Source organism: Lepisosteus platostomus, chromosome 18 (assembly GCF_059453375.1).
Source record: "Lepisosteus platostomus isolate fLepPlt1 chromosome 18, fLepPlt1.hap1, whole genome shotgun sequence".
NCBI lineage: Eukaryota > Metazoa > Chordata > Actinopteri > Semionotiformes > Lepisosteidae > Lepisosteus > Lepisosteus platostomus.
In genome coordinates this window covers 10,308,985-10,325,017 of record NC_142628.1, presented here as the reverse complement: position 1 = coordinate 10,325,017, position 16,033 = coordinate 10,308,985, and the positions used below count along the sequence as shown (strand labels likewise).

Sequence of the window (16,033 nt, the reverse complement as noted above, 5' to 3'; positions counted from 1 at the left end):
AATTGGCAAAATCATTTTCTGCTGACAATGGTCAAAAAGTACAATTTTCAGGAACCAATCAGGTTATTGCAAGTTGTTGCATTCCAGACGAATTAATTATAGACAAAAAAACTCACTGTGGCTAAATGCGAGAATAAATTCACCAAATACCATGGGGTAGTTACTGTGCTGTTGCCCAACCCACTCCATGTCTTCACTCTGTGAATGCAGATTCTTCTCAGAGTGTCTTCCAGAGTCGCTACAACCACTAACTTGTGCACATCTGAGAGAATCAGGCGATCAGCACAGCTAGAGTACATGCACAAAATCTTTCATTCCGAGGCTGTCATGAGACTTTGTAGATAGCAATCTGAACTTGAGATAAGTGCCTGAGAGAATCTGTACAATGTGAACACAAATGAAAAATGAATGTGTTAAACTTGAACACCATCATGTTCTAAGTTATTTAAAATAGGATTTGATAATGAAAGCAATCAAATGAAAATCAAATTTAAGTCTCCAAGTGCTCCGTTGACTGTTGAATTCAACATTTTAAAACTGATGAAATGATTCCAGCCGCTGGTTTTCAAATGCATGCAACAATAAAAAGGAGTTTTTAAAACCGCAGATTTAATAAGTAAAAATTCTGCAATTTTATTTGCATATAAAGGCAGCTAAATATATATCACAATAATTTTAAAGAAAAAATGCATTTCTAAATTTCCATAAACAAAGAACCTAAGTCAGAAAAAAAGCCCAGTAGCATTTACAGTGGCAAAGTTGAAACAACTATTGGCAACAATTTTTGTGCTAGCAAGATTGCATTTACACACAGTGCAAAATTAAGAAAAAAGTAAAAACACAAATACAATAATATTTAAGATTTTAAGGACAAATAAACCTTGTTTAGGCAGATGTGTTAGAAAAAGGGTTACAGCTAAACATGTTGTTCCATTCATTACATAAAAACTCGGATTATTTTCATTAAGCATATCCTCTCCATCAGAGGAGATTCAACAAAAAGATTTACATCTTAGTTGTATATACTTTATATAAAAAAACAACATGTAGGACTAGTGCTTATGCACATGCAAACAGCACTAGTGTAGACATTACAGAAAACAAAAGAAAAAGAACAAAGTGTTTTGGTGAAGTTGGTGCACGTAAGATTAAATCTGGAACGAGGAACGAGAGTTAAGCTGCAACTTTCTGGATTGAAACTCTGCACTGCGTGCAACTTGAATGCACATTTGCCTTATAATTCCTTACGGAAAATAAATAATGGGCATTCATACTTGACCATAAATGTTTTCTTTGTGTATCACAACAAAGTTAGTTTAAGGCAGTAGACGTATCTACCCAAAGAAAGCTTAATTGTCCCGTAGAGAGAACATACCAAATTACAGTTAACAATGTATCCAGCAAATGCAAACAAAATATATATGGTAGTTATACAAATTCACAAAGCTTCATATTCTTAAAGATCCTATCCATTTTCAACAGCATGACCTTTTCTTCTTTTTAAATCTTTTACTTTTGTACCATCAGTTTACAAAAGACCAATATCGTGGAAAGAAACATTTATTAGGATTCTTCTGGCTTATTGTTAGAAAAAAATGGTATGTAAATAGACCTCCCCCCCCTCCCCCCAAAGCAGGGGTAGTGTTTCATGATGCTTGTGGGTTGGGGAGATCAAATATGATTGGAGGGTTGGTAGGCTGAAAACTGACTGTACAGGTAGATGCGTTAATGTACGTCGTGTAACCATCTGTCATAATGCCGTAACCTGCAAAGAGACAAGAGGCAGTCAGATCCGACTGTCAAGAACGGCTGCAGACTGACACTTTCTCCACTGTTCCAGCCGAGAACAACTGCTATATTGGACAGTCTTTCTGGCCTCCATATTCACTCTGATGTGAGACGCAGCATCAAACAGGTGTTCTGATTGTTCATAATTAGGAGAACTGACTTTCTTTTCATCGTCTCCAGTGCTGTAAAATGTCAACTTTGACTGTCTAACAGGGATGGCACGTGTTAAATTTCTCATTAATTGAAGCAAACAAATACAACAAGGATGGCATAAGTTCCACATTATCCAGTGGAAGCCAGCCATTGAGAAAATAAGAACTAAAATGTTTTGAAAACAAAACATCTACCAAGTAAGATAAAACAACAACAAGAAAAAAATGGAAAAAATAGAGAAAACATACTGTCATGTCACATTTTTGTGTGCATTGTTTGGCTTCCCTGTAGGCCAAGATTTTTATTAACGATGTTAATTCTTTTTTTAATTAAAAAATACAAAAGACACAAGGGAAAGGACATTTCACAAACACAGCCTGCTGCATGAGCTACTAGCGCAGAAACAGATTAGGCCTCTAAAGCAGAGATTATGCCAGAGCTCAGTATGATATTAATTTGATGATTTTTTTTCTTGTTTAATCCTAGCAATGACACGTTAATGTTGAGGGATAACACCATGCTTTTGATTTGTCTTAAGAATTGGCATCCCAGGCTGTTTCTGTACCATCATCTTTGTGGAAACAAGAGACAAATTGCACTCCCTTCCAGTCCTCACTCACTTTAAACAAATTGTAAAATAATTATTTTGTCAGATTTCTGATCTGGGCATTTTTCTGTGCTTGCTTTGTGACAGGGTCACTGAAGTTACTTCTCTGAGATACTGCAGGCGGTATTATTTTTTTCATTGCTGCAGCATTTTTTTTAGCTGAATATCAGTCCTGATCAGCCATCATTTGAAATGAAAACATCACATTCTACTAAATTTCTTTTTTTGGGAATCTGCAAGGAAACGCAGGAGTCAAGAGAATTTTGTTTTACAGATGTTAAACCTGAATGACTATATTCTTCACAATTTTTTTTTATTTACTTCTTATAGTTCTTTAGTTCTGTGGACCAGAAAAACAGAATTACTTTTAGTTCTATAGACCACAGAGCAGGGAAGCATATTGTCAGTGCTTGAGAGCCACAACCCTGCAGGATTTTAATTTATTTCTAAAACCAACAGCTAAAACCAACGGCTTAAGAAGAGGGAAAAGGAGTTAAATTGGACCACTTAAACCAACACACTCCAATGGGTTGCTGAAGAGTTCAGACAATGAAAACCTTAAAACACAACTCTCCCCCATGTCCAGATGGGAATATCCCTGATATACTGTAAATCACATCATAGCCTATATATTTTAAAGTCAGAACTCTTAATATAGAAACAGAGCACCTTTAAAGCAATTTTAACACAAAACATCTGGTTTTATTGCCTAGGTAACCTTTTTAATTTTGACAAAACTATGTAAATAGTAATACTTGTTATATGCAGTATGCACAGTAATATCAAAATCAGATGAAACCAACTCAAGGAACTTTTTTCCTATGACTGTTAAAACAGACTTGCATAAAAGTGAGGCGAAATAAACGACTCGGGAACTGACAACACACCTCTAAGTAAGAGTAAGATCAGAACTTTTCATTCTTCAAACAAACATGTTACGTTAAGATTTTAAAGAAAACACGGTCCAGAAATAAGCTCTCACCTTCGTGAATACCTCCGAAAACATGGAGTTTGGGCCGGACTCGCCTCTGTACTGTGTTCAGGAGTTCCACGCAGCCCACTCGCTGCAGCTCTTTCGGTACCCAGTCTCTGAAACCTGAGGCAAAATTCAATCAATAGTGTCATTTTCTCTGTTTGGAGAAGGTTTCATCCAGTCACCAGTAATAATAACTCACTGCCGTTTCTATTGTCACAGCTGCAAATCAAGTTTTGATGCAGCAAACCGATTTCTGTGGCCACCCCCCGATTTAAACAGATGACAGACCACTTGCAGAGGACAGGGTGGTTTAAAAAGGCAAAGTAAAAAACGCGAGAGAAATATCATTTTACTACAGCAGTTTAAACGAACACTGCACCCCTGTTTGTTTTTGGCAAAATAGATCTTATTATCAAAAAGGTGCACTGATGGGCACAGAATTATTAAACAGAGTTATTCAGTGCTGCTCTATCTTGCAGTTCAGTGGCAGGAATCTTTGATAATGACAAAAGAAAATTGAAAACGATGACAGGTAGGCCATCTAAATTAGACTATCCATAAACCAAAAATGATTAAAAAAGGAAATCAATTTAATGTGATAATGAATTTTTGTAATTAAGCTAATTAAGCTTACCAAGTGGAGGCCCATGGGTCATGAGAATATCAATGCCCTCTGGAACAAGGTTCCACTTGTCCAATAAAGACTGGCCTCGAGGCAGGTTAAAACCCCATCCGTTAAACCAGGGTGTCCTGTGGGAAAAGAGAAAATACATGCTTAAGATATGAACAGAGCTGGAAACAAAATTAAACTACACCCAGCATGTAGTGCACTGTAGAGAGTACCAGTTTAATCCCATCTTTGTTGAAGGCGTACTAATTCTTGGGAAGGGCAACGTGACAAAGTGGCCGTCAGAGACGAATACTTTGGCCTGGAAGATAAACGCCACCTGTAGACTGTACGACACATGTATGAACTTTAATAAAAGCGAACCCGAGCAAAAATGGCAATTCTGTGAGCTTTCGGGTCATACGACCCACTACACAGCAAAGAAAACAGAATGGTTACCATCATGAAAAGAGTAAACCTTTTCTGAATTTTTATTTCAGCCGCAGTGGGCATATTGCTTGGGAAGGTTTCATAGCTTTATAAATTTGCTTGTCAGTTGACGGTATTGCAATCAATACGTTACTGGGAAATGAAAACGGTGGGGGAAGGGGGGATAGGATTCATGTTGAGCAGCTAATTAAAATGAAAATTGAAATTAAAGAAATCACACATACGTTCTGCTCCTTAGCATTCTTGCCTCAATTTGTTTCAAAATCTCAAACAGTGTGGGAAGCGATTAATTCTCAATTCCTCAGTCAATGGATGCGAAAAGAGTAATCAAGCCTCTGAAAAATGTCAAAATGCTTAAGAGAAATACAAAAACTTTGGAAAAAAAATATTTTTGTTAAGGTGTTATTTCTATGAGCTATGAGTTAAACACCAGAGGATGTTAACAGAGTAGGTGTTGAGAGCTGTGGGCTGTGTGCTACACAAAATCAACATCATGCTTTTGCTGCAATCAGAAAAACAGGATGTTTTGGAGTAAGGCTGTGCTATTTTGAGTCATTTAGTCCGAGTGCGATATTGCATTTCACGAGGGGAAAAGAAGTCTAGAAATATCAATAGAGTTTGTTACAGTGAAGGATCTTTCCATCTGCTCTGTTGAATGAATATCGAACTATGCCGAGGTGTGTTGTCATACAAATTAAGTGGTTCCAGAAAAAAAAAAATCTTTTGTTCAAGACTGTACTGTGTGCAGTGATGGAAAAAAAAAGTCAAATTCGAGAAAACACTGTTCAGATGAAGTCCTGGGCTGGGCTAACTGCATCTCAACCTGGCTAATCAAGAGCATAATGGGTTTTGAAGCTTTTGAAATGAATCTAAGCATCCACATTTACAAAATGACTACAGATTCCATCAACAGCTGAAGACATTTTAAGACCATGATTTTAAAGAAGATCAAATACAAAAACGCAGTATTTTAAAAAATACAGTAATTTGAACCAAGGCAGCATGTAGATCAAACTGATTCGGAAATGCAATAAATTGAAAAACATACCACAATTTATATATAGATATCTTACTTGATTCATTGTTTTTTAGAAGTAGGAAAAGCATCAGCTGAGCTCAGTGCACATCTTGTTGCAGCATAAGCTAGGGGGTGAAAACTGTGAACGCTTTCCTCTGAAACAGATCTGGCAGATCAATCCGCTGTTTGTCACAGAGCGAGCCCTACAGGGCCCACAACAGAATTAGTATCCATCTGCAAGAGTGATGAGGCTCCCACTTATTTACAATACCGCAAACTTGTAGACCTCCAGACAACAAACGTGAAGATAAGGGTTAACTGAAGTCCAGTCAAACTCACTGGTGCATCCCTCTCATAATCAGCTGAAAATCCTTGTATTTGTACTGCTCTTTCGATCTGTTAGGACACCAAAGGATCTTTACAGATTGGAGACTCCCTTCACCCCCCACTAACGTGCAGCATCAACCTGGCTGATGCACAGCAGCCCCACAACATATCAGATCAGGAGGTGTCAATGTGAAATCAAGGAAGGTATACAGGCAGGCCAGACTGCACAGGCCTGAAGTGCAATTAACCAGGACACTGGAAGTATACCTACTGTCTAATGTTCCAAACCTTATTGGTGTCCTTAATGACCAGGAAAGCTAGACTCCATACGGATATGCCTGGACAATGGATCTCACTCAGCCCGCCCTCCAAACAAGAGCGTCCATTGGTTAGACCTCTCGGATGTCCTGGGATTCCGATTTTTCCCACACATTTTCAAAGAGCTTTGGCTCTAAAACAATTTGAAGACCATGGAGCTTTTGAGCTCTCTACATTTCAGCTCTTATATGAAGAGACAAGGTATGCTTGTACAATCACATAAATTAAACAATCATGTCACATTTTTGAACAGTTTTCAAATATGTGAAGCTATTTTTCGATACTGTAGCTAGCACAGTTTTTACAGCCTAAACTAAATACGTCTAGAATATAAAACGACCGCAGTGCTACGAGAGTAAATACACCTAGAATAACAAATACTCACTATAAAGGCCAATTGAAAAAAGGAGGAAGAAACCATTAATCAAATGCCATTTGGAAAAAAAAATGAATTAAGGAGGATCAGGGAGTTACAATGAGTTGTTTATTGGAGTAGAGTGCTATGAAATATTCCTCTGTCCATTCAGCCATTGCATTTTCTAAACCATATAAGATTAAGGATAGACAAACTTCATGAAGGAAATACTATGTACACTATGGGTCTGATTGTACTGCAAAGCTCATGCTGTCTAAACTGGAAAACATTATGGGAAAGACTTTACGTTTTCTTAAATGTAACAAGTAAAGACTCATAAAGTGAACCCTTTTAACCACCCACTTAAAAGGGTGCGACTTCTGAAGCTGATTAGAGGGGAAGAGGCATTACAAATAAAAGTCAAGAACGCACCTTGCATCCCAAATGACTGGATCTTAATGACTCTTTCGCAGGAACCTCAAACAGGTTAATGCTACAGCTGCCTTGGAGTTACATGTTAGACAGATTCCATTTAGCCTCATATACAGAATGTCAATATTCAATTAAGCCCACTGCAATCATTATGGGAGTATGCATTCTTTATAGGCAGGCCCCCGCCTCTTAAGGTGAGAAGTATTTAAAAAGAAAACCAAGTGAGTGGCAAGGACAAGGCAGTTCACATGGGTCTGACTGCAGCTGTGACAGCCGACATCAAGCACCTGTCTGTGTATGAGAAACCTGGTGGGTGTTTCAGCACAAAATATGAAGAAACAGGAAAGTTTTTAATACAATTTGCCATATGCAGTTTTATTTTTCTTTTCAACTGATGACATAAGCATGGGCACACATCTGCACTTCTATTATAATTTACAGTATGAAAAGAAGCAATGCCCAATGTGACAAAACCAAGCTTCTTGAGGACTACAATATATTAATTAAATAAAATACTACACATGGTGTTCTTTTTTCCTTCCAAATAATAAAGGAATTTTTATGAAATAAAAGCAAAGAGAAAAAATCAGATAGAATTAAGTGCTTGCCCCAAAGTGCTGTGGTCATTCATTCTGTGCAGAATGAGGAACTGTGTCCATGGTTCTTAAGCATCAGGATTTGTCCAGTTGGAATGTTGCTACCTGTGAGGTTGTAATTAGTTTAGCTGCCGCAAAGAACCAGATTATGCTTTAGAAACAGAACAAGTCGATGCCTCAGTTTGCCTGGAGAAAGACAGAGAGGAAAAATCTTCTTGTTTAGTGTGAGCAGAATGTTTTATCTTGATAGGATTTTCTCCGCATAAGGGCTCAAGCTAGCGTCTAAAACGCTGGGTGGAGAAGCCCACTCTTCAGACTGAGCAAAGACAAGAAAACTGTAAAGCACAAACTGGTGCACCTAAGATACTCTTCTGATTTCCTTGTTTCGTTGAAACCTGTTGTAGAACAAAATGACCTGTAGATGAGGAATATTTGTTTCCGTTTTAGAAATTGAGGTGAAGATCACCATTAACAGGGAGAAAAATAAACATAGCATATAGGCCACTGACCCTTTTGAACTGCAAAAGATGTTTTGAAATCAGGTTTACACAGAATAATGTATTTCTCTGATAGGATCTGCAGTCATTCGTTTTATGTTGGCTCATAATGTCAGCTTTCATTCACGGTTTTCACTTCCAGTCTGAGGCTAGATTTCCTTGCAAAGACCACAAAGGGCCCTATTTATCAAAGCACTTCACTTCAGGGTGCAATCTGAATAATTTTCTGAGAGGAAGGAGCAGAAGTAATATTATAAAAATACTTTATGCTGACTTCTGACGCCTTTGGTGAATATTCAAAGACATTAAGCGTGTGTTTGCACTTTCTCAAATGGTCTACGCTTTTTTCAGCTTGCCCAAATGGCGTTAAATATAAAGCACCAAACATATAGCGTGTTATTATGAAATTAATCTTTTATATTAAAAATGAATACATATTCTATATACCAAAATTGTCTCTTTCCTTCTCATTTTTAGGATGTTTACAACCATTTAGAATTGGTTTAGTTTTATTTCTCCCACAGTGTATATTGAATTTTCCCAGTGTAGCAGCTGCCCCTAAGGTTTTTGATTGTGAAAAGGCTATGATAGATCTTTTTTAATCTTTTTCTGTTGCCATCCTTGTTACAAAAAACCTGGAGAAGCACATGTTGTGCCTGTGGTTGACCTTTGCCAGCAGCAATGGAAGGAAAACCATGCAAGTTTTAATGTCCGCTTAACCTGATGAAATACGAAACATAAGAACAATGTGCCAGAAGGATCAAAGCTGGACACAAGACACAAAAAAGTTATCTTCTGTACTGCATGTAAATCAAATGCCAGGAATGTTACACATTTTTGCTTGTGAAATCCTCTTTGTCATACAAACAAAACACAGCAAACTGCTACTGATTTAAGATTTATTCAAAGTCTGCAGGGCCTAGAGCCATAAACGCCAAATCCAACTTGCCATTCGGCCAGCTCACCTGCTTCAACACTGCACAAGAGTTTGCCTTTGCAGGATAAAATTTCTGAAGGCTGAGTGCAACCCATTACACGGCTGAACTATTCATTTCAGACTCACCCTCTTGTCACTGTAGCACAGAGGTCATCTAAAGAGGAGCCTAATTGATCAAGCTGTCAAGACCAATGAGGACGAGCATGTTAATAGGACTTTTATTTCCCCCCTGGGAGAGGTGACCTGACAGGAAACGGTATATATGGCCAAGCCTGCTCCGTTTATCAACAGCTCTGAAATCTGTGGTAAGAGAAGCCAAGTGGCTGCTATTTGATAAACGGCTGATCACCATGAGCCATCAGAGACAGAGTACAGTTTGGGGTGATACAATACTGGGCTGACCGAGTGCTGGAGACTACAGCCAAAATGAAAGACCAAGTCCTTCATGGATTAATTTAACAGGAACCACAAAGAACAAAGAGGCACACAGTTTCAGTCCCATAGTACCTGGAGGAATTAGTCTAACCTACATATTACCTCAGGGACTTAAGCTGATTAAAAAATGCAAATGCTTTTGACAAGACATTTTCAGTTCGAATTTTTTGAGGTGCAGTAAAGGCATAGTGTGACTGGAGAACTACTGATTATTTCATGATCATTCCCTTAAGTGTAACATCCTTAAATAATCCAAGTAATGAGCAAAGAAAGAAGTATCTCCCTTTTTGAATGAACCACGCGGAACACTTCAAACACGCAGATGGACCAATATACTCGCATATGATAGATAAACTGGAAATTCTGTATAATGATACAGGGAGATCCAGTCTTAACCTGTTTCGAAGGTAGTGAGATATCTTTATGGAAAAGAGGCGGAAGAGAAACTACATATGCATAACACTTTGGTAAAGATTTAATTGTCTTATATTGGGCAGTAAAGTCACATTACGGAAAAATGCTAGATACGGTTTGAACAGAGCTGCATCAGCTACAGAGCAGAGGTAGAGACGAACAAGGCTGAAAAGTAAAGACAAAGAGGAAATCAGGTTTTGAGGAGCCACCTTCTTTTTATTATTTTGTGTGGAATTAATCTCTCCATGTCCCTCAGCTATGGCTGGTTGTCTTGGCACCAGCTACACTCCAGTATTATTAATTATATAAAGCGAGTATTCTATTAAGTTAAGCAAAATAATGACACTATCAGAACAGTGGGGGAAAATATTAAGACCTTGTTGTTTTGCATGTTGGAGAAATAGCGAATTTGCAGATTTTGCAATAGCGTCTCTCTGTAACATCAGATTTACTGCTATAAGGCCGAGCTGTATGATCTAAACTGCAGCAGACACCCCAGCTTCCAGGTTTCAGTGCGGTGCAGTACCGAGACCAATATTGACAGGATCAAGGCAAAGGAGAGGGAGAGGCATCTGCGGAGGACAGTGGAAAACAGGACTGCAAAAAAATGAAAACATGTGAGGGTGATGTTCATCTAGAAAGATGAAAGACAAGTAAAAATTCCCTCTTGTGTCCGGTTCTAACGACTGCAAATAATCACACGGGATCCTTGAAAACTTTTTAAAACTAAAATTGGTGGATGAACATTTTTTGTTTAATCATAATCCATTTCTTTAGAATACCTTCTTATAGAAGAAATTTAAGAAACAAGCATCATATTCAAAAAGGTTTTGCATGATACTCAACTTACCATCTCAGTTTCTAAAATCGGGAGAAAAAAAAACACAGTTAAAGGGAAATATCACGAATTTGTTTACTTGATTCAGATTAGCCTCCTGATACACTCAAGACTGGTTTTTAATATACTGGCACGGTCTTCTAAGAAATGTGGTTCACTGGTATGAATTCAACTGCTCATTTCATTCCCCAATCATTAAAGAAAGAAAAAAAAAAACTTGCTGTGCACCTTCCAGGAATTGAAGTATGACAAAGGGAATCCAGGAGAACATTTGAAACAATCAGCAATATTGATCCTACTGCACTCACAAACGACCAAACACTCCGCACGAGCACCAGCATTTTCTAAGACAAAATTACTTCAGGAAAAAAACAAGACCACCTTACATAAAGATAAGCGGCTTCAAATCCGATTTTTCATGGAGCCGTTACAGTGCCCACAACAGCGCGCACCATTTTCACACCATTTCACATCGCCACGTCCTTCAGCAGCTCTTGGAATCGCGTACCAAAAAGTGATAAACAATGAGGCCTTTGCAACAATGTGGGGCTCTGAATGGCAGGAAGTGAAGTCGGACAATGGGCAAGCATGTTCAGCTGCCTGTTTTTCATGTGGGAATGGAAGCCGTCTCAGGGTGGGGGGAACTCGGGGGGAATGAAGACTGGTAATTTGTAAATAGCATCAGAGGGCTTTGAAATACGGCCCTGGCAGGAAAGCCAGCCGAAACCTGACTCCCTCAGATAAACGTTTGGCCAGGGCATGAAGGCGGGCCCTCTCTTCTGCCCCCAGTTGTGGAAATGAAAGGAACGGGTCATGAATACACGCTGCCTGCCCCTTTTCAGAAGCCTTTGCGCTGGTGCCTATTTGACCTGGAATATGGGTGTTAGGTTACCAGACGAGCCTAAATAACAGTTAGCCTGCGTGAACTTGATCCATGAGAACAAAAAAAAAAGAGGGTCTGACAAGTTAATTCCCCTAGCGAATAATGTCATTCACTAAAGTGCCACAATGACACTGAAAATCCTACGCCGCCCCCCGGCATTAATAAAAAGGCACATTTAATTAAAAATGTTACCTGTGTTTACTGTGAATTCAGATGTTATAAGGCATGTAGTTGGAATTCTCAACACACAGTTGCTTAATTATCACAAACCTGCTCCTAGCTGAGATCCTACCTCTTCTTGATAGTGCACTGAAAACCAAACCCATGATGATTGTTGAGCAAAACTACTTTCTATCTTAAAAGTATCTGCTAAGCAATTAAACTGCACTCATACGCGTTCTTGTTTGAAAAAAAACACAAACTGGAGAGCTAACAGAAACAAAACATCTGACAGCAATGGGCAGTGGGTTATGAGACAACAAAAAAACCTTTAAATGAACAAAAGAAGAAAAAAGCTCATGCATACAGTAAAACTTACGGTCTAAATACCTGCCAAAGGCCACTTTAATATCAGGTTTTCTGCTGAACAGAAATGGATATTAAATGGATCTTATAAACAGATTTATTACAGGAACAAAAATATCAGGATGTCAGATTAATCTGAAAATGAAATCTCTTACCCAGATAGATTAACCTCATTTATGCTGCAAATATTTTATAAAGTCTGCAATGTAAATTAAAAAATAAATGCAACAAAATTGACTTAAGTGATGGACAAGATGGATAGATTGGCCTTTTCTGATTACACAGCTTTGACAATGGGAAGGATTTTAGGATGTCCATTAACCAACATGTTTAACTATTAACACTTATTTGTGAGCTACTAATTGGCTAAGCAAGTCAGTCTTGCACACATTGATGTGGCCAGACTTCACCCCCTTGACAAATGTCTTGTGAAATTCACAGTAAATATACGAGTGTGCATAAAGCCCTCATAAGAAAATCACACATACTACATCCTAACATCCAGCAAAGAGAATGACTGATATAAACTGGTATATAGGAGTTTACTCCAAGATGTTTTCTCATACACACTGACAAAAAAAAACTGCAATCAGTGAGCCTACAATCATACACATTCAATGTGCTCTAACATACATAAATATGAAACACTAACTGCAGGGCTAGGGCCTGGAGAAATTCTTTGGAATTCGTATAGCTACTTGCGTGTATTAAAATGTATGAAATTGTAGTGCATTTAAAATACTAATCTTCCATGAACCACTGTGTCAAATGGCTGAGGTTTAGTAGAGGCACTGCTGCATTCTAAAATGTGAGCTCTGAAGTCTCTGTATCACAAGATGAATCATGTAAAAGTGGGGAAGATATAGACAGACATTTAGCAAAATGAGACAAATACACCTGCAATATTGTGCAAGCCAGCTTGGTTAATATAATATGTCTGTTACACTAAAAAGCTGTATACTTAGCTCATTCTAAAATGCAGCCTTTGCATGCCAACACATACAGCAGTGGGTTGTTGTGCTTAGGGCTCTGGACATGTTCAAAGGTTTAATATTCATAATCCCAGAGGGAGCAATGTTGTTATACCCTTGGGCAAGATACTTTACTCACATTGGGCCAGTAAAGGACCCAGTTGTATATATGTGTGTACAAATGCAAGCTGCTTGGATAACCATGTCAGCTAAATTCATTCAGAAGCACACCCTATGAAGCTATCGAACTCCACACAACTGTACTCGAAAAAGCAAAAAAGAACCCGACCACTTGTTCATTCAAGGTCTTTCAAGACAGAACAGGGTTGCAGGTGGCTTTTCTGTAACTCTGAGTGCCAGTTACACTTCTTAAAAACTGTTGCAGAGCTATGTTATCACTTCCAAAGCAGGACTGTAAAAGAAATTTACGACATTTCTAAAATAATAAAAAGGTCTTTTCATGAAAACAGACCTTGGAGACGAGACATGAGAAGGAAGGAGGAAAGACGATGCTATACGCATCTCTCGGCTAAGTCAATACAGGCCTTTGTTGCTGGCTATCATGGTATGCACCCTTTGATAAGCACTGGGTTCAATGCCAAAAATGCAATTGCTCTCATAATAGTATTGTAAGTTATATGCTAAATGATGGAAAAATATTTATATACACATACGCTGAGGGCTTCTGGTTCATCAAAAAGCACTCAACAGGTAAACACACAACATTACTGGTTCTTAACTTGAAACATTTTCACTTTAACAGCATCATTCATCTGTTGTTAGAAAACAATTTATTCAAATAAGATTTTGGAGGAAATGTCTTCCAAACCTTTGGCGATACATGACTAAGAGAACAGGTACATTCCTCAAATACACCTACAAACAGGTAAGCCCTGTACCTACAGGAGTTAAATTCTGTTTTGCGGGATACATAATGCACGTTTTCCTGCATATACCAGGTATCCAAACGCCAGCTTGTGGAGGAGCACAGAAAGAATAAAGTATAACCTCATGGGCTCACTTTGAAGGTCACAGTTGAGACCACATGGAAGTCTGTGCAAACAACAAAAACCTTGGTCATAAGCATTACAAATATTTCGCTCTTCATTCACTGCTAAGGGTTTTCTGAATTTCAGTTAGAAGCACTAAGGAAACAACAGACAATAAAGAAACATGCGTGTATTATAATGACTTAACGCCTGCCACTCTTCGCTGCAACCTTGAGGACAAAGCAAGCAGTAACAATTAGCAAAGGAAGTCATAAAACATAACACTGTTCTCAGGCTTTGCAAGACATACATATAAATGGAAATTAAATTCCACACAAATAAAAAATCAAAATTACTGATGTAAACCAAAAACCTTTAAGTGCACTAGAAAATATTTGCAAGACATTCAGTGACAATTTATTTCTTTAACAGAACTGTGGCACATATGCACACAAATAATAATTTACTGTATGCAAGGTTCTGTTATAAAGGGCAATGTGAACAGAGTGACTATTACTGGTTTCTGAATAGCATGAATTCTTATAAAAGCCCCATTTTATTTACATATTTAAACTTCTCTACATAGAAATACTGCAGCACAATGTCTTGATAAAGGTGAAGGGTAGTGCCCTCTTGTCCTTTTGACTGCACGTAAAAGCAAAAAGATTGATTATAACTTGTAAATACAAAAAAAATGAAATTCTATTAAAAAAGTTAAATAGATAAATATATTAACAGTTAAAAGATGTTTAAACTATCGCATGTATGTTTACATAAAATACAGACAGACCCCACATGACTCAGTTTGACCCCAAAAATATGGTTGTCCTTTATCTTTAGTATCTTCACAGGAAGAAATTTCAGAAAAATAAAACCCTTCCTCTGGTCACTTTGTATCTCTGAGCAGCTAATCCATTAAGATGTTCTGAAGGCTCTGGTTGTGCTATTTTAACTGTCTGGGGGACAGGAAGGAACAGATAAAAATAAGATTACAATGCTTTCACAGACAAACAGTAAAGTACCGGGACCAGCTTGATAGTGATTGATGCCTGAATAAATACACAACAGAGTGCCTACTTTTCAACACTGCTCGAGATATATAAATGGGTGTAATCTTTCACTGGCATGAGTATTTGCCTTGACTGCTATGCACCTTTTTCAATAAACCTCTAGCGCAGCTTTTGTCTGCGACTGTCCTCACTTTATTATCTGTCTCTTAAGTCATCCGGATTTCATTTGGCTGTCATTAGAACCTTGAACTGAAAATGCCAGGGGTTATCTATAAATCAGTGAGGTAAAAAAAACTGTACCAATATTAGTGACTTAGAGTAATCTTAACATTCAAAAGCTATTTTCAAGTTTTGACCTGCTTTTTCTTTAGAAGAATAAATGACATTTTGTTGATGCTGATCTATTCTGCTATGACTGGTTTCCATTCTGTCCCAATTCATTTGAAGACCCAAAAAGTTAAATTAATAAGAATTAATTTGTCAGAATGTTATTGACACTTCTAGACTTTTAAGGGCTACTATAGTGAGGCACATCTACTAATAGCTCATGAAATAGCCTGAGACCAGCATATTTAACAAATTAACAAAAAAACACTATCTTATGTAAATGTTGGTGCTGTCACTAATGTTACTATATACATAGATCCAGAACTTTGATATGTCTGAATTATTGTCATTCACATTCATTTATTTAAAATGAATATCTGTTCAAAATAATTATGATACACTTTACATATAGTCTAATAAGCAAATAAATGGGCTTTGCTTATTATGTTTGCTGAATAAGTTCTTGTTCAGTCCATGAAGGACACTCATTGGTGTACTTGTTCATGTTCCAGTTATCAAGCTTGAAGACATAATATCTTAGAAGTGGCACAGACTACATGTAACCTTCTATGTACTAATA

General features: G+C 37.7%; 1 protein-coding gene across 3 annotated transcripts in view; it reads right to left on the bottom strand.

Moving 5' to 3' along the window:
- Nucleotides 1-608: 608 nt before the first annotated feature.
- Nucleotides 609-16,033, bottom strand: part of LOC148645639 (metallophosphoesterase MPPED2) — a 54,529-nt gene continuing 39,104 nt past the window's right edge. For all 3 annotated transcript variants that reach the window (XM_088611200.1, XM_088611201.1, XM_088611202.1), the window contains 3 exons: nucleotides 4,159-4,274; nucleotides 3,531-3,644; nucleotides 609-1,765 (listed from right to left, as the gene is read on the bottom strand). In XM_088611200.1, the coding sequence (XP_088467326.1) occupies nucleotides 1,647-1,765; nucleotides 3,531-3,644; nucleotides 4,159-4,274 (349 nt within the window). In that variant the 3' untranslated portion in view covers nucleotides 609-1,646. The remainder of the gene's footprint in view (nucleotides 1,766-3,530; nucleotides 3,645-4,158; nucleotides 4,275-16,033) is intronic.